Source organism: Felis catus, chromosome A2 (genome assembly GCF_018350175.1).
Source record: "Felis catus isolate Fca126 chromosome A2, F.catus_Fca126_mat1.0, whole genome shotgun sequence".
NCBI lineage: Eukaryota > Metazoa > Chordata > Mammalia > Carnivora > Felidae > Felis > Felis catus.
This window is the reverse complement of record NC_058369.1, coordinates 138,477,942-138,502,485: the sequence shown is the minus strand read 5'-3', so window position 1 is coordinate 138,502,485 and position 24,544 is coordinate 138,477,942. Positions and strand designations below refer to the sequence as shown.

The 24,544-nt window shown below is 39.6% G+C and overlaps 1 protein-coding gene across 2 annotated transcripts in view; it reads left to right on the top strand.

The window, feature by feature from the left end:
- Positions 1 to 24,544, top strand: part of TSPAN12 (tetraspanin 12) — a 73,410-nt gene that overhangs the window by 40,361 nt on the left and 8,505 nt on the right. For both annotated transcript variants that reach the window (XM_045052647.1, XM_023250517.2), the window contains exons 6-8: positions 2,896 to 2,970; positions 6,683 to 6,790; positions 11,387 to 11,530. In XM_045052647.1, coding sequence (XP_044908582.1) covers positions 2,896 to 2,970; positions 6,683 to 6,790; positions 11,387 to 11,530 — 327 coding nt within the window. The remainder of the gene's footprint in view (positions 1 to 2,895; positions 2,971 to 6,682; positions 6,791 to 11,386; positions 11,531 to 24,544) is intronic.

Here is a 24,544-nt window from a genome sequence, read left to right as displayed (position 1 = left end):
TAAGTAGAATGAAGACAGAAGTATTGTTTTATATGAAAGAACTTGCATCCAGTGACATCATTGGAAATCTGAAAAGATAAAATAATTTTAGAGTTTTCCCAGAGGTAAAGGAGTGTCCAACTTATGTGGACTTCTTCCTTCTCATGATAGGTAATCTCAGTTTTGAGTTTTTAATAAGTGATTGTTTAAGTTCTATAGGCTTTATTTATGTATTCCTGGAGATGCTTAGGTCATGATGTTGCTAGCCCATTGTAATGCTCACCACAAGAAATCAGAGGTGCTGGCGTGTGAGTAGTTACTACACTGTTTGGATCCATAGGCCTGGCACAGTTACCCAGGTATTACAAGTATTGCTTACATCTGGGCACTTTGCCCTGGGTTCTGTGCTTGGGGCCCTTCTGCTGGCCCTTCACTGGCCAGTGACTCCAGGAGGCAAGAAACAAGAGAAGTGACTCAAGTGGAATTTAAAAGGATATAAAATCAATCCAGAAATCTGCCTGGTGATCTGCAAGGCAAAGTAAGGTTATCTCCTGACAAGCAACAGTGTCCGTGTCTATGTTTTATTTTAGAGCTGTCTTGCTTTTCAGGGCTGCTTTGGTCTTCGTTGTAACCTAACGTCAATTTTGAAAAGAATTTAGATTACGGATTTGAGAAAACAAAAATATCCCATGGTATAATTTTTCTCTAGAGTCTTACTCTCTTGCAGGGTCTTCTAAAATGTAGAAAAAATTGATCTAGTATACAATTATTGAATATTTGCTCTTTGTAACATAAGAGGGGAAATGTAGTATTGTTCATGTCTAGAAATCTCTTAAGTAAGCCATGAAAGAGAGTTTACAGAAAAACTGACTTAGAGTACTGTGTTCACAAACTTTCTTCTGATCATCATTGTAAGGCTAAAATCTTTAAAGTAAGGCAGTGAGATTTGAGTAGATTGATGCTGACCAGGAGTACTGCATATATTGAAAATAAAAGTGCTAAAATGGAATACCTTAAAAAATATCACTTTATCTTTTGAACCAATTCTTATTTTCAAACCATGTTATGATCTATGAGATTATGCAGCTACATATTCTTTATTTTTTTATATGAAAGAAGCAAATTAAAACTAGTAGCAGTGACTGATGTCTTTAAATAATAGGGATATATCCTGGAAGTAGTAGAAAATCAGCTCAATTTTCTAGATTTCTTATTTCCTCCTCCCCTTTCAAGTTCAAGTTCAGTGTTCAAGTTTTGATGGCTCCCAATCCTGTATCAGCCCATTTCCCTGCTACCATCCTAGCTCAGCAATTTTTTTATTTAGCAATTTTTTTTATTATCACACCTTTGCTTTCCTGCAGGTCGTTTTTTTACAAAACAGCCAGAATTATGTTTTTATGATGTACGTCAGATCTTGTCACATGCCGCTGGATTTTGATTACACTTTGAATAAAAGCCAAAATCCTTCTTACTGCCCATGAAGATCTGGCTCTTTAAACTCCTCATCGGGGCACCTGGGTGGCTCAGTCGGTTAAGCCTCCGACTTCGGCTCAGGTCACGATCTCGCGGTTCCTGAGTTCGGGCCCCAGGTCGGGCTCTGTGCTGACGGCTCAGAGCCTGCAGGCTGCTTTGGATTCTGTGTACCCCCCTCTTTCTGCCCCTCCCTTGCCTGTGCTCTGTCTCTCTCTCAAAAATAAATAAACATTGGGGCGCCTGGGTGGCGCAGTCGGTTAAGCGTCCGACTTCAGCCAGGTCACGATCTCGCGGTCCGTGAGTTCGAGCCCCGCGTCAGGCTCTGGGCTGATGGCTCAGAGCCTGGAGCCTGTTTCCGATTCTGTGTCTCCCTCTCTCTCTGCCCCTCCCCCGTTCATGCTCTGTCTCTCTCTGTCCCAAAAATAAATAAACGTTGAAAAAAAAATTAAAAAAAAATAAATAAACATTAAAAAAAAAAAATAAACTCCTCATCGTGGTCTACTTACACTCCCTGTACCCACCCTGCCTCCTTCTGTGCTCCAGTTACCAGGGAGTTCTTAACTAATTAGCATGCTCAGATAGGTGACCTTGCACTTAATAGTTCCCCTTCCTAGATTGCTTTTCCACAAATCTTATCAGCATTGCCTTCTCGTTGTCATTACTGACTCTTCCTAAAAATCACCTTCCTAGAGATCACCCAGTCCAAGGCAGCTCCCAGTCTCTTACAGTGATATCACTCTGCTTTGTTTTCATTTATTCTATTAGATAACAGATCTTTATTGAACACCTTTTTTGTAACAAGGAACACAGTAAAGTTCCTGCCTGTAAAGGAAATGTCATTCCAGTAACGGGGGTTAATCACTAATCATCACTACCGGGGACCCCCACCCTGACCCAGTGCCGTAAGATGCAGAAAGCACTGGTATTGTTTTATTTCTGCTGGAATTTAGTGAAGAAAACTTTTAGAGAGCCCTTTCTTTCTCACACTTTTACCTCCTATTTCTGCAGCGGTACCTCCACAATGGGAGAGGTGTCGAGGTATGGCTTAAGGGACACAACTGCGAGGGTCTTAGCCCTCCAGAATTCGCTGTACACATTCTTGAGCAAATCGCACTGCCTACTTTCTGCATTAATTTTCTCACTTATAAAATGAGGTAGTCCTATCCATTTCACAAGGTGTTTGAGTGAATTCATCATGAAAGTACTTGATAAAATAGAGCACCAGCCAAACGGCCCATGTACGTGAGTTGTTGGACGCTGTCTGCAGATTTCTCTAAATTTGCTGACACGTCTCCCATCTACTTCCAAGGGAGCTTCTTGACTAAATGCCTCTGTTTTCTTGTCCACTGGATAAACAATGCTGAATAATATTTAGCTTGTGTCTAATGACTGCATCTCGTTTTGATTCTATCCTAACAGCATTAACTGTTTGTTCTCCTACAGTACTTTGGAAGTTTGCTCGTCATTTTCTGTGTGGAACTGGCTTGCGGTGTTTGGACGTATGAACAGGAGATTATGGTGAGTTCAAAGTGGGATACAGTTACAATCTGGACAATCTCTAGTGCAGACTTCTAAATCACATACTTTGGAGTTATTTGGGCACATGATTATTAATTTGAATGTTTATACTATATGATAACAACGATGGTCCCAATACCTCTGAAAATTAACATTTTCTTGTCTGTGTCTAAAGCATAGTTCCAAATCATAATTTGTAATGTTTTATTTGCTGTACTATATGTCTTTAATTCCACAGGTTGCTTAAACATGGATACAACAGACTACAAATAATAGGTGTCCGAAAATAATTGTGCCAACTTTTGAGTGTGTAATCGGAAACATTTGTGTTTGCAACAGGATCTGGGAGAGCTTGAAAATCTACATGTAAGCCTCAGAAAATGCCCACTGCAGCTGTATGCTGATGAATAGGAAGCATGCATCTTCTATTCGCAACAAGCTGAGCCATCTTCTACTTTAAGAATTATATTTGAAGAGTTGCTGTGTGTTTACTTTAGCCTAGAAACACTCTGCTAGTTTGAGACTTGGCTGCCTGAAAACAGCTCTGAAGCATTTTTTTTCTTTCATTTTATCAACTGAAATAAACTTTTATAGCTATGAATGAGAGAAGGAACAAGGGTCAGAGTCTCTCAGTCTTAAGATTTTACCAGTCTTGCTTGGTTTATCACTTGCCCCTCACCCTTGCGCAACACTAGGCATTATTACTTTTTTAACGTTTGCCCACGTCATTGGTGAAAATTGGTGCGTTTATCACCAATGAGGTTGAACATCTCTGCATATTTGATTGCTGGCTGTTTTCATGGTGGCAGGCCAGATTTTTCCACTGCGAGCATCTTGGAGTAATTCTGTTTCGGGAAGATGATGTTTTTCAACAAGTAGTCCTTGGACTGTCTACAGCAGGAGTCACCCAGGGCAGTCTTTAAAATGCACATTATAGGGCACTAGGCCAGAATAGAGGGGAAAGCAGAAGAAGAAACGGCAGGCACCAGGCATCCACATTTGTGACAAGTCCCCCAGGTGAATCCTCAACATTTTAACATTTAAGAGCTTTTAAAAAGAGAGAGGTTATTTTGTATTTATTTCAGAGAGGCATTTCAGCAGTTGCGTAATAAAATAGAAGTGTTTTGGTACCGATACAGTTATTGAAGATTCTGTGGTGAATCTGTTACTGTCCTGTGAGACTGTTTTGAATCCTAAGCTGTAATTAGAGACTAATGGGTCCTTTGCATATGCTAATTTGCATGTAAACGATGCTTTGGCACAGCCACATCTCCGAACCCCTCCGAAAACAGTAGTGCTTCCCCTGTCTGACAGCTCTTAGTAAGAAAAGAGAATTTATGATGATTTTTTTTTTTCTGTTAAAAATTGAAAAGTCAGGGCAGGTTCTAACTAATTTTAAGAAAGTTAAAAACTTTCTTTAAAACGAAATCTCCTATTAAAATAGGAATGTTCTTGCTGTCTTTGAGAAACACGTTTTCACTCCATCCCTAGAAACATCGTATATTTAGGGGAGTGAAAGAGTAGTTCTTCCAGACTCAGTTTCTATGCTTTATTGATAAAGAGATGTTCTCTTCTAATTTTTTTCTTTCTTCCCAAGATACATATATCTTCTTGACATTCAAGCAATAGATAGTAGTTGTATAATTAACCTCTGATCCCGTCAGCTCAGCTTTTGATCATGTTCTTTTTGATAATTAAAGGTTTTTAGAAATAAGTTTGCTCTCCATGGATTTTAAAATGGTTTGTATAGTTTTCATGTCATACTGATATTTGATAAATCTCCCAAGTTATAACAAATATGAAGTGAATTAATTTAAGGTATGTGAAAGTAACTGTTTTGATTCTAATATAATCTAATTCTACAAGATAATTTCTTCTGTTGTGTTAAGGGACAGTCGCCACATATCTTCTTGGTGTCATAGCGGTACTATATGGATGCACACTGCCATTTCAGTTGAGTGCGTACATCACTGTTTGCTTATACAAATCTTCCCCACTGAGTCATCAGGATAGAGCAAGGGCTGTTTGGGCTGTTTAAAAGTGAAACGTGGAAAATGGTTCTTTGGAAAAAAAGTTTGTCAGAATTTTTTTTATTGCTTTTGCTCTAATAGCAGTGTGAAAGAAAAGTGCCATTAAAGTTTATTAGCTGCCAAATTTTGCAGAACCCAGCCTTTGCATAGAATGGGCTTTGTGCTCTTAGCTGTTCCATGCAAGGAGCCAATAACTGTGTTTTCCTTTATGGCCAAATCACAGTATTTTGTGCCAGAACCTCAGTGATCTCTGTTTCTTGCCATATTTGGTCTCAGATTGATTGTGGTCACAAGAGGGAAACAACTTATATTTATTTTGTAAAATAAAGTTTAAAATAAGACTATTCTGATAACCAAATCAAGAGATTTGACGTCAGTCTGTTTCCCTGTTATTGCTGTTGCTTATACATAGTTACCTCCTATTCGTTCTTTCTCTAGAAAAATAAAAAATATTAACTGTTTCAGATTATAAATTTCTAGAGAATTTATTTCCTTTCTATGTATATTATGTTCAAAAGCATATGAAATAATAACTTATAGTGAGTAGCCTGAGTTTTGGTTTAGTTACCTGAACTTTGTCGAAACCGTGCGAACATGGAGTATACCTGGTCAGACCATTTTTCGGGGGGAACAAAGTTGTGTGCCCCAGTGTTGGTATGTTTCCTTTTATATGCACATTTCCAAGTATTAAAAAAGAAAAGTAACAAAGGAAAACAATGAAGAATTTCTGTGGTCAGGAATTTTGAAACTACTTCTATTGGTATTACTGTCTTTTCAAAATAAGATTTCAAAATAGTCCTAATCTTGAGTTAGCGTCAAGCTTGTTTGGCTAAGTTTGGTCTGTATTACCCGATAGATCGGATATGGATATCTGTCCAGTTCCCCAGTTACATATTGTAAACCTAATACCACATGTGTGGTGAGACTATGATGTGTATGCATCAGTTTCTCCTCTGGCATTGTAGATAAAGCACTGCATGATATGCTGACTAGGTTTCTGGCCAACTGTTGGGTTGTGTACCTGAAGCTGTCATGATTAAACACTCTGTTAAGGGAGACTGTGCTAGGTGACTGGGGGCAAGAAGCACAAAAAGCGCTTTAATCTGAGAGGTTTTCTTTCTAAAATTCTAGCATGCACCCAAACCCAATGTTTGGAAAGATATTTACACACTTAATCCGTAGTGAAGCTTGACTTGAGCTGAATTCTTTTCCTTCTTAATTCTTATCCCATTATTTTAGTGCTATAATCTGCAGTCACTTCAAAGACCAACTCCATAGCATTCTGAAATCAAATCAGAGGACTTTTCTGGGCAAAGATCATTTGTTATGAGGAGCTCTTTAGCTGGATCTGTAGGATATACAGTAAACTGCTTGTTTTGTGACTTTCTAATGCTTGATATTAGCATTAAATGATTTTGCTTTTTTTTCCTTTGCTTAATGTAAAGAACTTCCTCATTTCCTGCAAACATCTACACATAGAGATTGTTTAATACGTAGCTAATAACCTTGAGCTTAATTTGGGCCACAAATACAAGTTTAAAATAGCATCTGTTAATTGCAATACATTCCAAGTATGTGTATGAGTCTGTGAGTGATTGTATTTATGAATATGTGAACGTTTGTGTTCCTGTATGTGTGTGTTTGTGTATTCCAGCTGTTGATATTTTGTTTGTTATCTCCAGGTTCCAGTACAGTGGTCAGACATGGTCACTTTGAAAGCCAGAATGACAAATTATGGCTTACCTAGATACCGGTGGCTTACCCACGCTTGGAATTTTTTCCAGAGAGAGGTAAGTGCTACAGTGTCTGAGACAGAGGGTATGGAATAAACGGCACACTTTCAAAACAAATGTTCAAAGCTTTGGCTTTGGTCATTTTCTCTGTGCTGAAAAGTGAAGCCTATGATTCAGTTACCCTGGGTGGAATTCTTTACTGAGAAATACCTTAAGTAACTCCATGCCCTTCTTTTCTTCCTGTGTGTACCATTTTTCCCTTCGTTTCACATGCTTCACATATATTTTAAGAATTTCCAGGGGCGCCTGGGTGGCTCAGTCGGTTAGGCGGCCGACTTCGGCTCAGGTCATGATCTCGCGGTCCGTGAGTTCGAGCCCCGCATCAGGCTCTGTCTGACAGCTCAGAGCCTGGAGCCTGTTTCAGATTCTGTGTCTCCCTCTCTCTGACCCTCCCCTGTTCATGCTCTGTCTCTCTCTGTCTCAAAAATAAATAAACGTTAAAAAAAATTAAAAAAAAAAAGAATTTCTTAAGAGCCATATTGCTAACCTACTGTGAAGTCTTATGTTTTATGAGAGTTTCTTGATATATATCCAAGTTTTATTTGAATACATAATTTTTCACGACCTTTAGGGCTGTCTTTATTTTTAAACAGTTCATTTTTTAAAAAATAATGGTTCTTATTGGGGAATTAAGCATCAGTATATCATTGAGAACATAAGCTTTGGGGCACCTGGGTGGCTCAGCCAGTTAATCGTCCGTCTCTTGATTTCAGCTCAGGTCATGATGTTGCAGTTCATGGGAAGGAGCCCTGTGTCAGGCTGTGTGCTGACAGCATGGAGTCTGCTTGGGATTCTCTCTCTCTTTCTCTCTCTCTCTCTCTCTCTCTTTCCCCCTCCCTCATGCTCTCTCTCTCTCAAAATAAAGAAATAAACATTTTTTTAAGAAGCATGAGCTTTCTAGTCAGATCTTGGTTCAGATTCTGGCTCTGCTCCTTAATATTACATGAGCTTCTCTCATTTACTTAACGTCTTTAGCCTCAGTCTCCTCACCTGTAAAATAGGGATAATAAAATTACCTGCCTCCTTGGATTGTTGAGAAGAATAAATGGGATCTTAAGCTTGATCTCATTTAGCTTAAGGTTATTAACTATAGCATTACAAAGCACAGGTGCTTTCAGCTTTTCTTACCTAACTTCCATAAAGACCCATGGATATCATCTTCTCAAACACAGCCTATATTTAGATGCTTAAAATTCGGTGACTTGAAGTTAACCGCTGATCTTGCTTCAAACCAAGCTCTCTGCCCAAGCAGTTTTCTTGTGATTGGAGATGCTGGGGTGACCAAGTATGCCTGTTTCCTTTCGTTTCCTTTAGAGCTGGGCCACAACTCATGTGAGAGGCAGCGTCTTCCATGATAGATATCCAGCTTTCTGCTCAGTTCCTGTGTCTGGAATATGGGCAGAGGTTCAAGTTACAGGATAATCTCCAAATTTGGCTCCTTGTGTTACAGTTGTCGAGATGGTGAAAATTATCATAGTGACACAGATTTCCTATTTATTTAAATGCTTCCTGACTTTGTTTGTTTACTGTTCATTTGTACTAAAGGCAACGTGAAGGGAAAAAAGGTGAGGCCTTAGGGAATTTATGGTAAGATGTGTTCAGCTACTGCCCTGGGTGGAAGCTGTCTAGAGCTCCTTATGTTCTGGGATTTCTGATGTAGACCATGATAAAACAGGCTAGAAAGCAAGGTGAGTTTTTTTCCAGTGGCACAAAGAGGGGCTTTACTTAGGTAGACGAAGTACAGCACTGCAAATGATAGTACATGTTTTTAGCTTCGTTGCCTGGTAAGTTCCCTCCTCTGTATCATAGGCCCAGTTCCCCCAAAAGGAGATGGCAAAGATCTCTGGGCACCCCGAAAGAGTCTTTTAAAGCCCCTATGTGTTAGTTTGCTAGGGCTATGGCCATAATAAGTTACCACTGGGGGCTTGAATAACAGAAATGCATTGTCTCACCGTTTGGAAGGCTAGAAGTCTGAGATCGAGGGGTGCAGGGGTGACTTCTTCTGAGGCCTCTCTCCCAGGCTTGTAGACAGCAGTCTTTTCCCTGTGTCTTCACGTCGTCTTCCTTCTGTATGTATCTGTGTTCAGATTTCTCCTTCTTATATGGATGTAAGTCATATGGGAGTAGATCCCACCTTTATGACCTTCTTTTAATTTAATTACATCTGTAAAGGTCCTATCTCCAAATGTGGTCACATTTTGGGGTGAATTTTGGGAAGGGAGAACACATTTCAGCCCATAACACCCCTCTAGCAAAATAAACTGTAGAGCTAAAAGTGACCTGGTGGGGCCCCAGTTTTTCTGACCCTCATTCAGTGCAGTTCTATGCATGTACCTCCTTTTAGTGGACTCTCACTCAAGCCTTAGTGATCTTTATTTCATATATTTTTTATTTATTTATTTTATTTTTTTTTAATTTTTTTTTTCAACGTTTATTTATTTTTGGGACAGAGAGAGACAGAGCATGAACGGGGGTGGGGCAGAGAGAGAGGGAGACACAGAATCAGAAACAGGCTCCAGGCTCTGAGCCATCAGCCCAGAGCCCGACGTGGGGCTCGAACTCACGGACCGTGAGATCGTGACCTGGCTGAAGTCGGACGCTCAACCGACTGCGCCACCCAGGCGCCCCCATATATTTTTTAAAAACTCATTTTTAAAGGTGTATTTACTTATTTATTTTAACTTAATGGTTGGAGTACAGGCTTTGGAATAAATAGGCTCCTGCCACATACTGGTCTCGGCAAGTTACTTGGCCTGTCAGAACCTTTCTTTATATGTAAAGTGGTGGTGGTATTTTCCAGTTTCACAGGATGCTAGCAAGAGTGGCCCTCTCTCAATAATGTGGCTTTAAAGGTGGTGAGAAAACCGTGAGAAGAGGTAGACCACAGTCATGCCTAGTGTCGTGGAGGGACCACTTAGGGGAGTTCTCAGGGAAAATTTCGTTACCGATTTAGTATCTCCTGTTGACAAAGAAAAACAACTATGTAAAAAGAAAAAAAATGACTCAGTGGCTTATTAATATTAAACAATATATCTGGCACTGAACATAGTATGCTTCAGTTATTTGGAAAAGTCATTTCTGTGGAGCACCTCATTTCCTGACCAGGCCAGATAAATGGGCTGTTCTATTGTGGATGGAGCTTGAGTTCCAAGAACTGTACTTCTGTCGTCAACATAGAAAAACACATGTCCTTAGGAAACGAGAGAAGTGGGTTTTCTCTGAGTGCAAGAATTGAAAAAGCCTGCCTTGGAAATATAGTAGTTTATGATTTTTAGAAAGTGAAGTCTTTTTACTACATATGTTTTTTATGGATACTCAAGGCCTTTTGTAAAATATATGATGTCAAATTATGTTTGACTTAATTTATGATGTTTATGGTATATCTGTAGCTTTTAGAACAAGTTTATAAAAGGAAAGTAGTAACAATATAAAAAATGTTTCTCAGAAAATTTTAGTATTACTCGTGGCATCAGTAATTCATCATTTACAATAGTCTGAAGATTTTTTTTAATTAGTTACTTAGGCAAAAGGAAAAGTGTAAAATGGTTTTTAGTATTTTCCTTGTTTCATTTTACATGAGAAGTTCAGAATTCCTCATAGATGATTTTAGTTGGATTTTGAAATGGTGGATTGTGCTAGTTTATGATACGGTGTTAATCCTGCACACAGATTGGTCTGTTGGGCTACATAATTTGCAGAGCCAGTCACTCTTGGCAAAGTTCTTTTCAGTGATTGCCAGGAGTCCTTGTTTTTGACTGTAGGGAAGAGTAACTCCCTCTATCCAAGGGCAGAAAATTATCATAGTTAATTATTCTGAATCTAATCTACATATATCCTTAAGCAGTGTTTCTAAACTTTCACCAGAAAAAGTTTTTGCTAATCCTTGGTGAAATTAGATAAAAAGAAACAAAAGACAACAGTAATTTTCCTTAAATCCAATTTTATTCAAGCTAAAGGCATATCATTTCTTCTGAGATCATGGTGCTAGAATATGATACTTTATTTCAAGATTCTCATTCAGTTAAATAAAAATTTGTTGGCCAAACCTGTGTTTATGTTTTGAAAAATTTTTGAAAATTTAGTGGTTAATCAATCCAAGTTGGGTAATCTTTGTGATGTGGACTTTTGGTCAACAACTCTTTCTACAGAGATAATGGAAACTTGTAATTTAATGTCTGAATTTATTAAGCAGTTATATTAGTTAAACTAGGTGATATGCAAATAGATGGATCAACTGTTCTTTAGTAGCTAAAGTTTTAATGGTAAATATAGGATTCTTGCTAATGATTTTGTTACTGTGAATGTTCAGTCTGCTGCTGAATGATCACTTATGGAGGACCATACAGTCGTGGAGAGATTCAGCCATGCCTGATCTGTTTGCATGTGTTATGAGCATTATTGTTCAGAAGTGTTCCATTATAGGGTCCTTGGCTGCATTTTTGTCGTCAACATAGAACGTACACACATCGTTAGGTAATGAGAGAGGTGAGTTTGGCTCTGGGTACAAAAATTTAAGAAATCTAATGTTTAATCTTCTGTAAGTTAAGAAAATATTTTTGTAGTTGCTGAGCCTGACCAGTCATTCTTTTGCAGTTTAAATGCTGTGGGGTGGTGTACTTCACCGACTGGCTGGAAATGACAGAGATGGACTGGCCCCCAGATTCCTGTTGTGTTAGGGAATTCCCAGGATGTTCCAAACAGGCCCACCAGGAAGATCTCAGTGACCTTTATCAAGAGGTAAGGCCATACGTTGTGAACTTGTCATGCATACAAGTTTTCTTATAATGACTTTTAGGTAAAGAATCAACAATTTGCCAATGAAATTTTCCTCTTCTATCTAAATATAAAGGCCCTTAAAATTATTCTCTAATTTGTGGAGAAACAGGATAGCACTAAAAATCAGTATAAAATCATCATGTGTTAACAAAGGAAATCAGTGGAGGGTAGGGGGTGCCTGGGTGGCTCAATCAGTTAAGTGTCCAACTTCGGCTCAGGTCATGATCTCGTGGTTTGTGAATTCAAGCCCTGCACCAGGCTCTGCGTTGACAGCTCAGAGCCTGGACCCAGCTTCAGATTCTGTGTCTTCCTCTCTCTCTGCCCCTCCCCTGCTCACACTCTGTCTCTCTCAAAAATAAATAAACGTTAAAAAAGAAGTTAAACAAAAAAGGAATTGGGGAAGACTAGATTTAGAATCAATTGGATTTTAAACCATATTGTCTAGAACCAAGTTCTCTTGCTTCCTGGGGATTCTTTGGAAACAGGTGCATGCGGAGTGTATAAAGAACTCTGAATATTTCAGAAGACAAGGTTTGGAGTTCTTGAACAGACTATGTATTTTAGGGCCTCCACAGAGACGAAAACATATGTAGGAAAAAAAAATCCCACTCTCCAGGGAAAACGTTGTCCTCTACTCTTCAGTTCCCCCTACTGGCTAATGATCAGCGATGTTAGTTTTAGTTAGCTGATTTAAAGAAATTAGATGCTCACTGGGTTTAAAATCAATCCTCACATGCCCAAGAAAGTTGCCTATTCGTGTTTTCTGGGAAAAATTTTCAGAATAACCAGTTATTCCTTTGTTAGCAGAAGCTTTCCTATTCCTTCCTTTTTAGTGGTGATTTTCAAACTTTGTTAGCAGCAGAATCTTAATTCAAATTAAAATCTAGAACTATACCATCCAGTACAGTCACCAATAGCTACGTGTGGCTATTAAAATTAAAATTAAATTAAATTAAAATTTCATTTCGTTAGTTCAAATAGCTACATTTCAGATGCTTAAAAGCCACTTGAGACTTGCAGCTTCAGTATTAGACAATGCAGATATGAGACATTTCCACATTACAGAAAATTTTATTGCAGTCTTGATCTAGAGTGGAAACTCAAAATGTAAATCAGATGGCAGGGAGGGTGCTCAGGCTGAGGGGCTGGGATTATTTCCCAATAACATCTCCAGTCAAGCATCTGGGTATCCAAAAGCACCATTGAAAACCTCCGGCTTACCATAAAGCATGGTGATAAAGAGCAAAACTTTTTTTAAAACAGAACATCCGGATTTATATATGTATTTATGTATTTCAAGACAGTAATCTTAAGAGGCTATATGTCTTTCCCTAAAAATCGTATTGTTCAAAACATCTTTTAGGCTGCCAAAGTCAATTGTAGAGATGCACAAAAATCAGTTTCATTAGTTTATGGTGTAAATTAACTTATTTGAGAAAAATGGCGGATTACCTCCACAAATGATCCATTGTACTTATAGCTTACGTATAAGTAGCTTTTGGCTGTTAAAGAATTCATCTCAGAGGACAAGACTTGCCACATTAAGCATATCCAAAATAAAGTGCTTTGGGCCCTGAAGTGCCACAAAGAAGTGTGCCAAGGATTTTTTAAGGGATTTAGAATTGTATTTGTTTCCTAGGGCTGCTGTAATAAAGTACCTCAAAGTGAGTGGCTTAAACAGGAGATACTTATTGTTTCATGGTTCTGAAAGCTAGGAAGCTTGAGATCAAGGTGTCAGGAAGGTTGGTTCCTTCTGAGGGGTGTGAGGAAGAATCTGTTCTATGTCCTTCCCTCAGCTTCCGGCAGTTGGATGACAATCTTTCGTGTTCCTTGGTTGTAGAAGCATCACCCCAATCCCTGCCTTCATATTCACATGGAATTCTCCCTGTTTGTGTAGATCTCCAGATTTCACCTTGTTCATAAAGACACAAGTCATGTTGGAGTAGGGGCCCATCCTCTTTCAGTATGACTTCATCTTAACTAATTACATCGACAATGACTCTATTTCAAAATAAGACCACATTTGAGGTTCTGGGGATTAGGACCTCAACATATGCTTTTGTGGGGAACACAACTCAACTCATAACAAGAATTGTTGAAAACACTGAATTACCTAGGTTGCCTGTTTTAAAAGATAATCAAAGAATCATTCGCTCAGTGTCTCTGAGTTCTTTAGTGATTATGCTACATCTTTTTTTTCCAGGTGAAAGTCTGAAATAAGGATGGCCAGCTAACAAGTTCAATAGTTAAGGTCCTGTTCATGCCATAGAACAGAAAACAATGCTTAATATTTCTAAGATATTATTAAATGCGAACATAACTGTGGATATTCAAATACATTATAACTTACCACTAGGTTTTAAAAACACAGATGATTACAGTATAGATATTAAGTGTATATGTGAGTTGAAACCTATCAACTTTCCTAGTGTGAACTTAATCCATTTGTTAGTTTTTAGGAGTGGCAAGTCAGTATGGGAAAATATTGGGCTACAACACTATATATAATCTGTACCCTTTTTAGTGATTAATACTGATAATATGATTATAACCAATGTTGATCATAAGAATGACAAAACACAAATCAATTTGCCAGATCTTCCCATAAAGTCTGAATATGGACAGATTCACTGCACTTGTGCTTTGTTTAGTTGAAAAGCTTTCAATTAAACATTTGCTAAGTTTTGTTGGTTGTTTTTTTTTTCTGCTGTAAGAATGCCATTCATTTTTACTAGTTTATCTTAGATTATTTCTGCTGGTAGTATTTATAATGGAATACCTTACATTCAGGCTGTCTATAATTACTTATTCTATGGATTTTGAGATTGATAGAAGCCATATTATTGTGCATGTGCAAGTTGAGAAGCCAGATTATTTTAAAAGCTTTTTCATATTTTCATCAAAAGATTTTCAGTAGCAAGCCGACATTGCCAGTTACAAGATATTCTTTAGATAGACTTCCAGCAGAGATGGAGGTTCATTATATCAGAGTAGCTCTGCTTTTGCATTTTATAATTAATAACAGATGCTGGTATTGGTAATGATACAGTGCATAATTATATGCATAGTTGACTTACAAAAGTGGATCACTTAGTAGCTTTATGGTACAAGTACAATTAAACCCATCATTAAAAATAAGACTCAATTCCACTTTGCCCTGGAGAACATGTTTCCTAATTGAAGAGTGCCCAGAGACTATCCACCTGGAAGACAGAGGGGTCTAACAGGGAGGAACAAGTGAGGGACAGCTGGAGGTATTTATGTTACTTATTCTGAAGTAGCAGATACTAAGGGGGAGATATTTTAGATGTCTTCAAATATTTCAAAGTTCATCATTCAGAACTGGAACTAGACTTGCTCATTGTTGCTCCAAGGGCCAGACATTACAGGAAGGAAATTTTGAATCAATAGAAGGAAGACCTTGCTCATCAAAATCCGTCCAGTTGTGACACAGGTTCTCTTATAAAATAATGAGTGGCTCATCACTAAAAATATTAAAGTCAAGGTCAGATAACCATGTCATTGGCAGATAGAATGGGTTTTTAAATTAAGAGTGGATCTGGACTAGATGAACTTCAAGGTCCCTTTTATCTTTCATATTCTGTAAGCTCAGAGATAAGAACTGGCTTTCTTCCTGCAATCTTTCTTCAGGAGTCTGAAATCAAGGAAATAAATCATTCTCAACCATCTGGTGGCCTGCATGGTCCCTGACCCAATAATGTTTTATGACACGTTTGAAACCTGTGAAAAATGACAGAGCAGAAATAAAGCAACAATTGCACATTTTAGAAACATTCCCATCAGAAGTATTGTTGGATTTGGCACACAGCTCCTCCAATACCTGTAATGAGCTACGCACTTGTATAAAAGTACAGATGCAAAAATCACAGATGAAAATGTTTCTGACCATCAACCTGGTTCCATCACATTCATCAACTCGCAAATGTTTTGTGAGTGCCAGGTGCTATTGGAAATGCTGAGGATATAACAGAGAAAGTTGCAGACAAAATCTCTCCTCCTGTGTAACTTACATTCTAGTTAGGTGTATAGACATTTAGCAAGAAAAAAAGCAACAATAAAAATAATCTCAGGTAATGGTAAGCATTTTGAAGAGTCTTAAGTAGGGTTGTGTGCTGGAGAATGGCTTTATTGGTGAGGGAGCTACTTAGGATGGTTAGGAACCCACTCTTTTAGGAAGTGACATTTGAATGATGAGCAGTCGATGAGAAGGCTGCAGCCATGCGAAGATCCACTGAAGGGCCACCTGGGTGGCTCAGTCACTTAAGCATCCGACTCCTGATTTAGGCTCAAGTCATGATCTTGCAATTCATGAGTTCGAGCCCCACATCAGGCTCCATGCTGACAGTGTGCACCTCGGGCTCTGTGTTGACAGTGCAGTGCCTGCTTGGGATTCTCTCTCTCTGCCCCTACCCCATGCATGGAACACCCGTTCCCCACCTCAAATAAACAAATAAATTTAGAAAAAAACAAAAAGATCCGCTGGGACACCTGGATGGCTCAGTCGGTTGAGTGTCTGACTTCAGCTCCGGTCATTATCTCACGGTTCGTGGGTTCAAGCCCCGTGTCGGGCTCTGTGCTGACAGCTCAGAACCTGGAGCCTGTTGCAGATTCCGTCTCCCTCTCTCTCTGCCCCGACCCCACTTGTGCTCTGTATCTCTGTCTCTAAAATAAATAAACATTAAAAGAAAATTAAAAAAAAAAAAAAAAAGATCCACTGAAGAATTTTTTTAGCCTGTGAAACTGTGAGAGCAAAAACTCACCCAGAGGTAGACTAGTCAGTGATTACTGACTGCTTACTACCCTGTTCTTTGGGATTATTTGTGTAACCACACTCTCTAAATACCAGGTATTAGACTTGGCCTCAGCAGAACATCAGACTCAGGGCATATGTTGGTAGAATACAGGACCGAAGTGTCTCTTCCTTCTCTCATCTGCTGAGTTTTCCACCATGTCATTACTAAAGTTCTCTGTCTAGACTTGATCTGGAGAAGAAAAACAGAGAGACTGAGAAAGAAAGAAAGCTAGCAAAGTGTGGACTGTCAACCTCTTGCCCGTGGACCTGTGCTCTTCTTGGATGGGCTTCAAGGGAAAGGTGATAGTGCTGAAATTGTTTTCAATAGTTTATATGCATTTTTTTCAATGACTGGTATCCTTAGCTTTCATCAGCTTTTCTTGGGGTTTCATACCAAAAAGTGTGAAGAACCACAGTTGTAGAGATAGTTGCAGTGTTTGCTACCCCTGTTATGAATGAAGAATAAACATCTTTTCAGAGGGATTGGAATGCAATTTTCTTCCTCTGTACGCCGCCTCAAGAAAAATGAATGCAAGTAAACAAGTTCACAACAGGCCCTCCTTCAAATGGACCAACTCAAAATGTAAAACAAAGAGGAACAGAGAGTAAAGTAAAATGTACCTCCAAAGAAACATGCCTTCGTTTTGTAGTTAGGAGAAAGACCACTGTTAAAAGATATTGTTGGCTTCTTCGGAAAAGTAGTATTCACAGCAGTTTATGTGAGGGCTGGATAGAGAGATGGTTTCCGCACAGCTGGGTGCCTTTGAAACACTTTCCCTCTATTTTACTTATCTTATTTATTTTTAATTTTTTTATATTTATTTTTGAGGGAGACAGAGTGAGAGCAGGGGAAGGGCAGAGAGAGAGAGGGAGACACAGAATCCTAAGCAAGCTCCAGGCTCTGAGCTGACAGTACAGAGCCTGATGTGAGCCTGACCCACAAGCAATGAGATCATGACCTGAGCTGAATTCAGATGCTTAACCGACTGAGCTACTCAGGCACCCTTATTTTATTTTATTTTTTTAAGTTTATTTATTTATTTTGAAAGAGAGAGCAAGTAGGGGAGGGGCAGGGAGAGAGAGAGAGAGAGAGAGAGAGAGAGAATCCCAGGTAGGCCCCACACTGTTGGTGTAGAATCTGATGTGGGGCTCGAACTCACAAACCATGAGATCATGAGCTGAGCCAAAGTCAGACGCTTAACCGACTGAGCCACCCAGGTGCCCCTGGAATACTTTCCCTTTAGACCCTTAGTCTTTATATGTTCCATGTGATGTTGGGTTTGAATAGCAAATATTCTTTATAATTCCCCAAGGAATTTTGCCCCAAACCACTTCTGCCTCTGAGTAACAGAAAACGTGTATGGATAGGGTGATAGGGAAGGCCAGGAAGCATGGAAGTGAAGGGATGTGATCTCTCTGAGCCTCCGTTTACAGCACGAAGAACCCAGATGGTGACAAGCATCTAGAGGTCCATGGTACTCCCAGAAGGTACATGGACATATTAGGGATGCTCCCCCAGGTTAAAGGTGGGCCAGCTCATGATGAACCCACGTGGGATGGTTCGTTCTAAGTTTTTGTTCTCTCGTGTGTTCTCTTCCGTGTAAGCTGAGTCATGAACCCATGCTGTCGTCCCTCACAGATTGGAGGTCCTGTTCCTCCTTATCTCCTTTGTACCCTGTTGTGATCAGCAAATGGTATTTGCTTCATAATCTATGCATATGTACTTTTCTGGGCAGCATCTTAGCCTTCAACACCTTTGACGAACACTCTTCTATTCACAGTTAGAAAAGTGAGTCAACTTTGTATATAGTCTGCTTTGACTAATAGAAACAACTTTGATTTTATAATTTTGATACACAACATCCTAAACACAGAAATATTTCCTCAGCAATTCTTTGTGGTTGAGACACGACATACATTGTAGATCCAAAAGGAGATGGTAGAGAATAGGGGTATGGCTTTCTGGCAAGTTCTACATAGTTATGAGATTGATTATTTTTCTCCCAGGTAACCCTGCTCTTAAATTACTAGTAGTAGGATTCTTTAGGACCAAGTACCTCACCACACAAAAAAAAACAATATGAGGGGCTAATGTTGAAAGATAAGTGTAAGACCAGAAGCCCGAAGTAACAGTTTAGACCCCTGGCTAGGGACTGGCCAGTTGCATTAACATGAAGTTAACCAAGTCTGCATAGTAATGATCCTCATACCAGTGGTTATAATAAGAGATAGGAATTGGTGACTTTAAACTGGAGCACAAGAAGGATCCAGACATGGGTAGGTAATCTTTAATTACCATTTTTTTATATTTGTGAGATATGCATCGGGAACACAGAGGGGCTAGTCTTTCCCTGAGATAAGCAGGTGTTAGCCATGTGGAGAAAATATTTGGGTGGCACGGCCGGAAAGGGGCAAGCGAAGAGGCAATCGTGCCAAGTTAGAGCTGGAACCTGGGGCGAGAGGGCCTTCCTGGCTTGCTGGCCAGGGCAGGCGCTGGATTACGCTGGATTACGAAGAGCCCCGTAAATCCTGCTACCGCATGAATTTTATGCTAAAGTCTGTGAGTAGTTGCCAAGTAGAAAGGCAAGCACATTCACAAATTTGAGGCATTATTATGACAGGAAAGCTTAACGCTGAGTAGTCATGGGATTCTGATTTATTAATAATGAAGCTCCATTCTCAGATAAACACACACAGAACCTCCCGCACAGATAGTAATCGGTAGGCAGCTTTCAGGCTCAGTGGTTATTTAGATGGAATATCCCCAAGAAGTTCCATTCACAGGGTTCTTTTATATGAAGTCAAAGACACTCCCTCCTGCCTCTCTGCTGACTTCATTATCTCCTCAGCAACTGCCCGCAGGGGTCAGGTTCACTCTGACTTGGGGTGATATCTGTTTTATCATTCAGAGCCCTGCAGGACCAGTTTGTGCTTGGTGGGGGGAACAGCCCTTTTATCTTCAGGCTTTGCTTTATCTAATGGGGCCTTGAGCTGTTCTGCTGATTTTGCCCAAGGTATACAAATGCGTTCTTCTTTTCTTTCCCTCTCTTTCTGGCACAGTTCACTTGTAGGTTTCCCGTTACCTAGTCACCGTTCAAATGACTTTTCTTCTTTTGCTTTGTTAATGAAGACTTGCAAGGTTTACCTTTAGAATTTACTCATAAGAAAGCCATTTTAATATTTTGACCTGAAAGAAGTACTTCACAAAGTAACAGTTTTAGATTTGTGCCTTGAAATTATTGTGTCGCCCTTGTGAAGAGGAGTGGAGCTAAGGACTAGGTCTTGAGGCCTGGAAGAGGTAGGAAACTGTTGCAGGTGATTCATGTGAGTGATGATAAGGGCTGGGATTCAGGTTGTGCCATTGAGGACAGAGGGAAGGAATGACTGTGAGTGATTTGAGGGGGAATAAACAAAATGATGAATTGGTTGTGCAGAGCGAATGACAGGGAAGCTGTAAGGACACTAGCCTTGGACTCGGATCCTGGTTGGATAAAGAAGCCATTTACTGAGGAGATAGGTTGGATTTGACTGGGTCCTTCTTGGAAATGCTGGGTTTAAGGTTCCTGTCAAGTACTTGGTGTGCAGAAACCAGTAGAAAATATAAAGCTCAGTAGACCTAATTCAGTCAGAGATGTGGATTTTGTGCGGACCGATCAGGGAAAGAGCTAATTCCATATGCAATGAGTTGAATAAGGTGGGAGTCTATTTTTCTCCCATAAACCAGGCAGGTGGGCCAGACTGCCAGACAGCTCTGCTGCCTTCATCCAGGGACCCAGGATAGTGAGACAATTCCACCTTTTTTTTTTTTTTTTAATTTTTTTTTCAACGTTTATTTATTTTTTGGGACAGAGAGAGACAGCATGAACGGGGGAGGGGCAGAGAGAGAGGGAGACACAGAATCGGAAACAGGCTCCAGGCTCTGAGCCATCAGCCCAGAGCCCGACGCGGGGCTCGAACTCAGGGACCGCGAGATCGTGACCTGGCTGAAGTCGGACGCTCAACTGACTGTGCCACCCAGGCGCCCCTCCACCTTTTTTTAATACCTGCCTTCCAAAATTGCTCCTGTTTTTCTCCAATTCCGGTCAGAGGGAAGGAATACATGGGAAGGAGAACATCCAGTGTGTGCAGCTCTACACTCATCACCTCTGCTCACATTCCATTGGCAAGGGCTCACTTGGCCCTGCTGAGTTGCAAGGGAGGCTGGGAAATGTGGCCTCTGGCTAGGAGACTGCATTCCCATAGACAACACTGATTACTATGAAGAAGTAGAAAACAGCCTGGAGCAGGTGGGGGGGACTAACAGTTTACAGGTGTTATCAGTGTAGATGAGGCAATGAATGCATGGGGAGGAGATCAGGTCCCACAAAGAGATGGTGTGACATATGCGACAGAGGACAAAATTTAGGGAGTGGCACCACTTGGGCAGAGGAGGAGCCCCACCTATTGTAGGCAGAGGAGAAATGGAAAGCTGTGTCCTGGAAGTCAAGGAAGGAGAGGGTTTTAGGAATGAGTTTTCTTGAGTGAGGAAGCATGGCTCAGAGGTGAAGATCAGGCTCTGAAGTCAGACTCTTGAGGTTAAGTCTTCACTCTGTGCCTTACTAGCTGTGTGATCGCGAGCAAGGTGTTCCTGTCTCTGTGTTTCATTCTTTTCGCCTACAAAATGAGGATAACCAAAGTACCCATCTCAGGGTTGTCTGGAGAGTGAATGAACATATTAAAGCCATTAGAACAGTGCCTGTTTGTAGTAAATCCTACCAGTCATAGCTGAGAGTTAAGGTAAATTAGGGATTGGAAAGTCCACCTAGGAATTTTTTTTTTTTTCAACGTTTATTTATTTTTTTGGGACAGAGAGAGACAGAGCATGAACGGGGGAGGGGCAGAGAGAGAGGGAGACACAGAATCGGGAACAGGCTCCAGGCTCTGAGCCATCAGCCCAGAGCCCGACGCGGGGCTCGAACTCACGGACCGCGAGATCGTGACCTGGCTGAAGTCGGACGCTTAACCGACTGCACCACCCAGGCGCCCCAGGAATTTTTAAATAAGATACACATTTATATAGCTCTATAAACATGCATTACCTCATTAAAGCCCTAAAATAGTTCCATTAAGGTGCGGTATTATTATCTCCATTTTACAGATGAGAAAAGTGAGACACAAAGAGGCTAAGTGACGTAGTCCTGTGTCATAGCTAGTCAGTGACTGAGCTTAGATCTATTTGATTCCAAAGCCCAGATTTTAGACACTAAAATTTTGAGATATGGAATACATGGTGAGGAATAAGCTGAATGTTTGTAGATTTTTTTTCACTTGTAAACCTCAATGGCTTAATTTTTATAATGAGATAATAATACTACCTACCTCACTCTTGTATTACAAAGATAAATCAAGCTTTGTAATGAGAAACCCTTAGCAAACCACTTGGCATATAATAAACACAAATCTCCAATGCATGGCGGTAGCTAATGAGTAATGACAATAATAACTGTTAATTTTTAACATTTATTAAAGTAAATAGAATAATTAACGATCTATAATTAGATCTTTAACTAGCCAAATTGCACCCGGTTTTGCTAGTTAAAGACAGGAAGGGTAAGCATTTTCTGGTTCTATATATCTGTGCTGGCTGAAGGTAGATTTTGAGGTCAAGATTTTGGGGCCTTCATGTGGTTTCTGACTTCACTTGTTTTAACACCTCCCTTCTTCTTATAGATGAAATTTAGGTGGCCAAAGGGCCCAATGAGAGATAACGTTTGAATGAGCAGCTCGTAAATGTGCTTCTGCTCAGTCAATCAGGGAGCGCCTGCTGCGGGAGCCGGCCTCACAAGGGAGAACAGCACTGTCTGGGTTTTCTGACTCTGTCGTCTCTTTACAACCACATCTTTCTGTAAAAATTGAAAAATATTCAGTAGATGCAGTCTTTTAAATTTGGTGATTCTGTCTATCCAATGGGGATATTGTGAGAATTAATAGAGATACCAGGGACCGTCATTAAGAAATAGGAAGACTTTTTCTACTGCATTTCCGATGCACGGGTTTGGTTAGCCTTACCCTTAACGAGAACAGAAAGTCCTATGGTGAATTTTATTACTTGCTATTTAATTTTTTTAAAGGAAAGATTCATTTCCCTGCAGCACTTATGATTATCAGTGGAGAACATTTGGTCCAACCTGTGTAAAGATCACAGACTCATGAAGCACATTCACTTTTTTAATTTTAGAAGAAATAAGGCCGAAGATTATATATTTGTACGTGATAATTAACACAGTCATTTCAAACTTGAGAGCCACGTTTATTACCAAACATCAATTAGAAAAATATCAATACTGGCATGTATTGGCACCTAGACTTAATTCATACTTTATCTTCATAAGCTGATTAGAAGTCTGCCTAATTTTTTTCTCTGTTGCTTGTGAATATTGAATAACAAAAAGCCATGGGGTGCTTCCAATTTTAGAAAATCATTTTGGAGATAGATCAGAGCATAATTTCAAGTGTATCATTTCCTCAAGTAAAATGAGGCATCCTGACATGCCTTCCAATAGATTCTAGGAAACATAGGGATTAGTGATTTTTTTCTCTAATAAAAAGTTAGTGTTATTATTTATAGTTAATAGTTGACCAGAATTTTAATACTGCAGCAAGTAAAGTAGGTTAGACCACATGCGTATTCATACCTTTGAGTTTTCTGAAGTTATTAATGTAGGACTAACATAGCTTTATGTAGGAAGAAAACACATTCAAGGTGAATCAACTTAGAGTATTTTATTTTGAGAAAAGCAAATAAGTGTAATTGAGTTCTTTCCAATTCTGAATAAAACACCCTTTGTGAAATGGAATGCGGTTTTGAACTCTAACATTTCTGTTTCCTCTTTGACTCACTCAACAGAAATGTTTGTTTATGCAACTAAATCTCTATGAATAGTACAATAGAGTGTATAGAGACACATCTGTATTTTTTTTTCTTCTCTAGACTTGGTGTCTTGGTTTTCAGCAAAAGTGTCCAAGTCTGCACTGAAAAGTGTAAACCTTATGCATGATTATCTGACTGACTGAAAATAAGCTCACAACTTGTGTTCAGACTGATTTTGTTCAATGGCACGGAATGGAAGAGAGCGGCTAAGGAGGACAATGCTTATATAGAAACCCAGAAAAATATTATCCTCAAGAAGAGGACTATTCTTTTGGAAAATTAATCCTTAACTTTAAGTAATTGTGTAAATGATTCACAAATATTCAGCACGATGCCTGATGTACTGCAAATTTCTACAATGCCCTCTGAATCATCAAAAAAATATCAAATTGTGTGCAGTATAGAGAGATTTGTATTTAATGAATTCTAATGACAAACTTAAGTATTAAAATTCTGTCTTGCTTGAGGGGTTATCTGTATGCCTTATAAACTAAATGAGGTAGTGATAAGGCTGACATATTGTTACATAAATTGAGGAATCTAAGACCTTTGCCTTGAATAAACAGCCCTTGCCCACCTTGACGTGGAAATAATCTTTAGCGTCCCCAAGATCCAGAAGGAGGCTGGGTCCTTACTATGTGTCATATGATACGATCCCATGTCCACACTTCTGGGGAACCTGACAAAGCTTTTTGCCCAGGATCCAAACTCATTCAAACAGTCTTGGTTGTCCTAATGTAGTAGTGAGTCACAGAGTCGGGACACCGAGGTTTTTCTTTCCAGGAAGCAGCTTTGTTCATGTTAGCACGGGCTCAGAGGGCTAAGACCCAAAAGGCTGAGCCCTGGGCGCAGTAGGGGGTTGCCTCTTGTACAGTTTTTGCTCCTTTGTCTCCCATATATGGTAACATACAGTCTGAATGTGCAGTCTGTGTTACAGAGCCATGAGGAATGTCATGCATGCACACATAGCCAGGTTGCCTTCCCATGTCTCGAGATGTTCACCACATTCCTTAGGGAAGTGCTCTGCCACACTAATATTTTGCTGCATTTTCTAGTTTTTAAAGTTAAAAATCAGTGTTATTTTCAAAGAAACATGGACCAAATCAGCACAATCCAAAAAGAGCTCAGTAGGCTGATGACATGTATATATCTGGAAAACTTGAGGGAATTGGGAATATTTAGTTTGGAGAAGAGAATAGTTCAAGGGAAAGTGATGGCTCTTCAAATATGACTCTCTACCTTATAGAAGAGT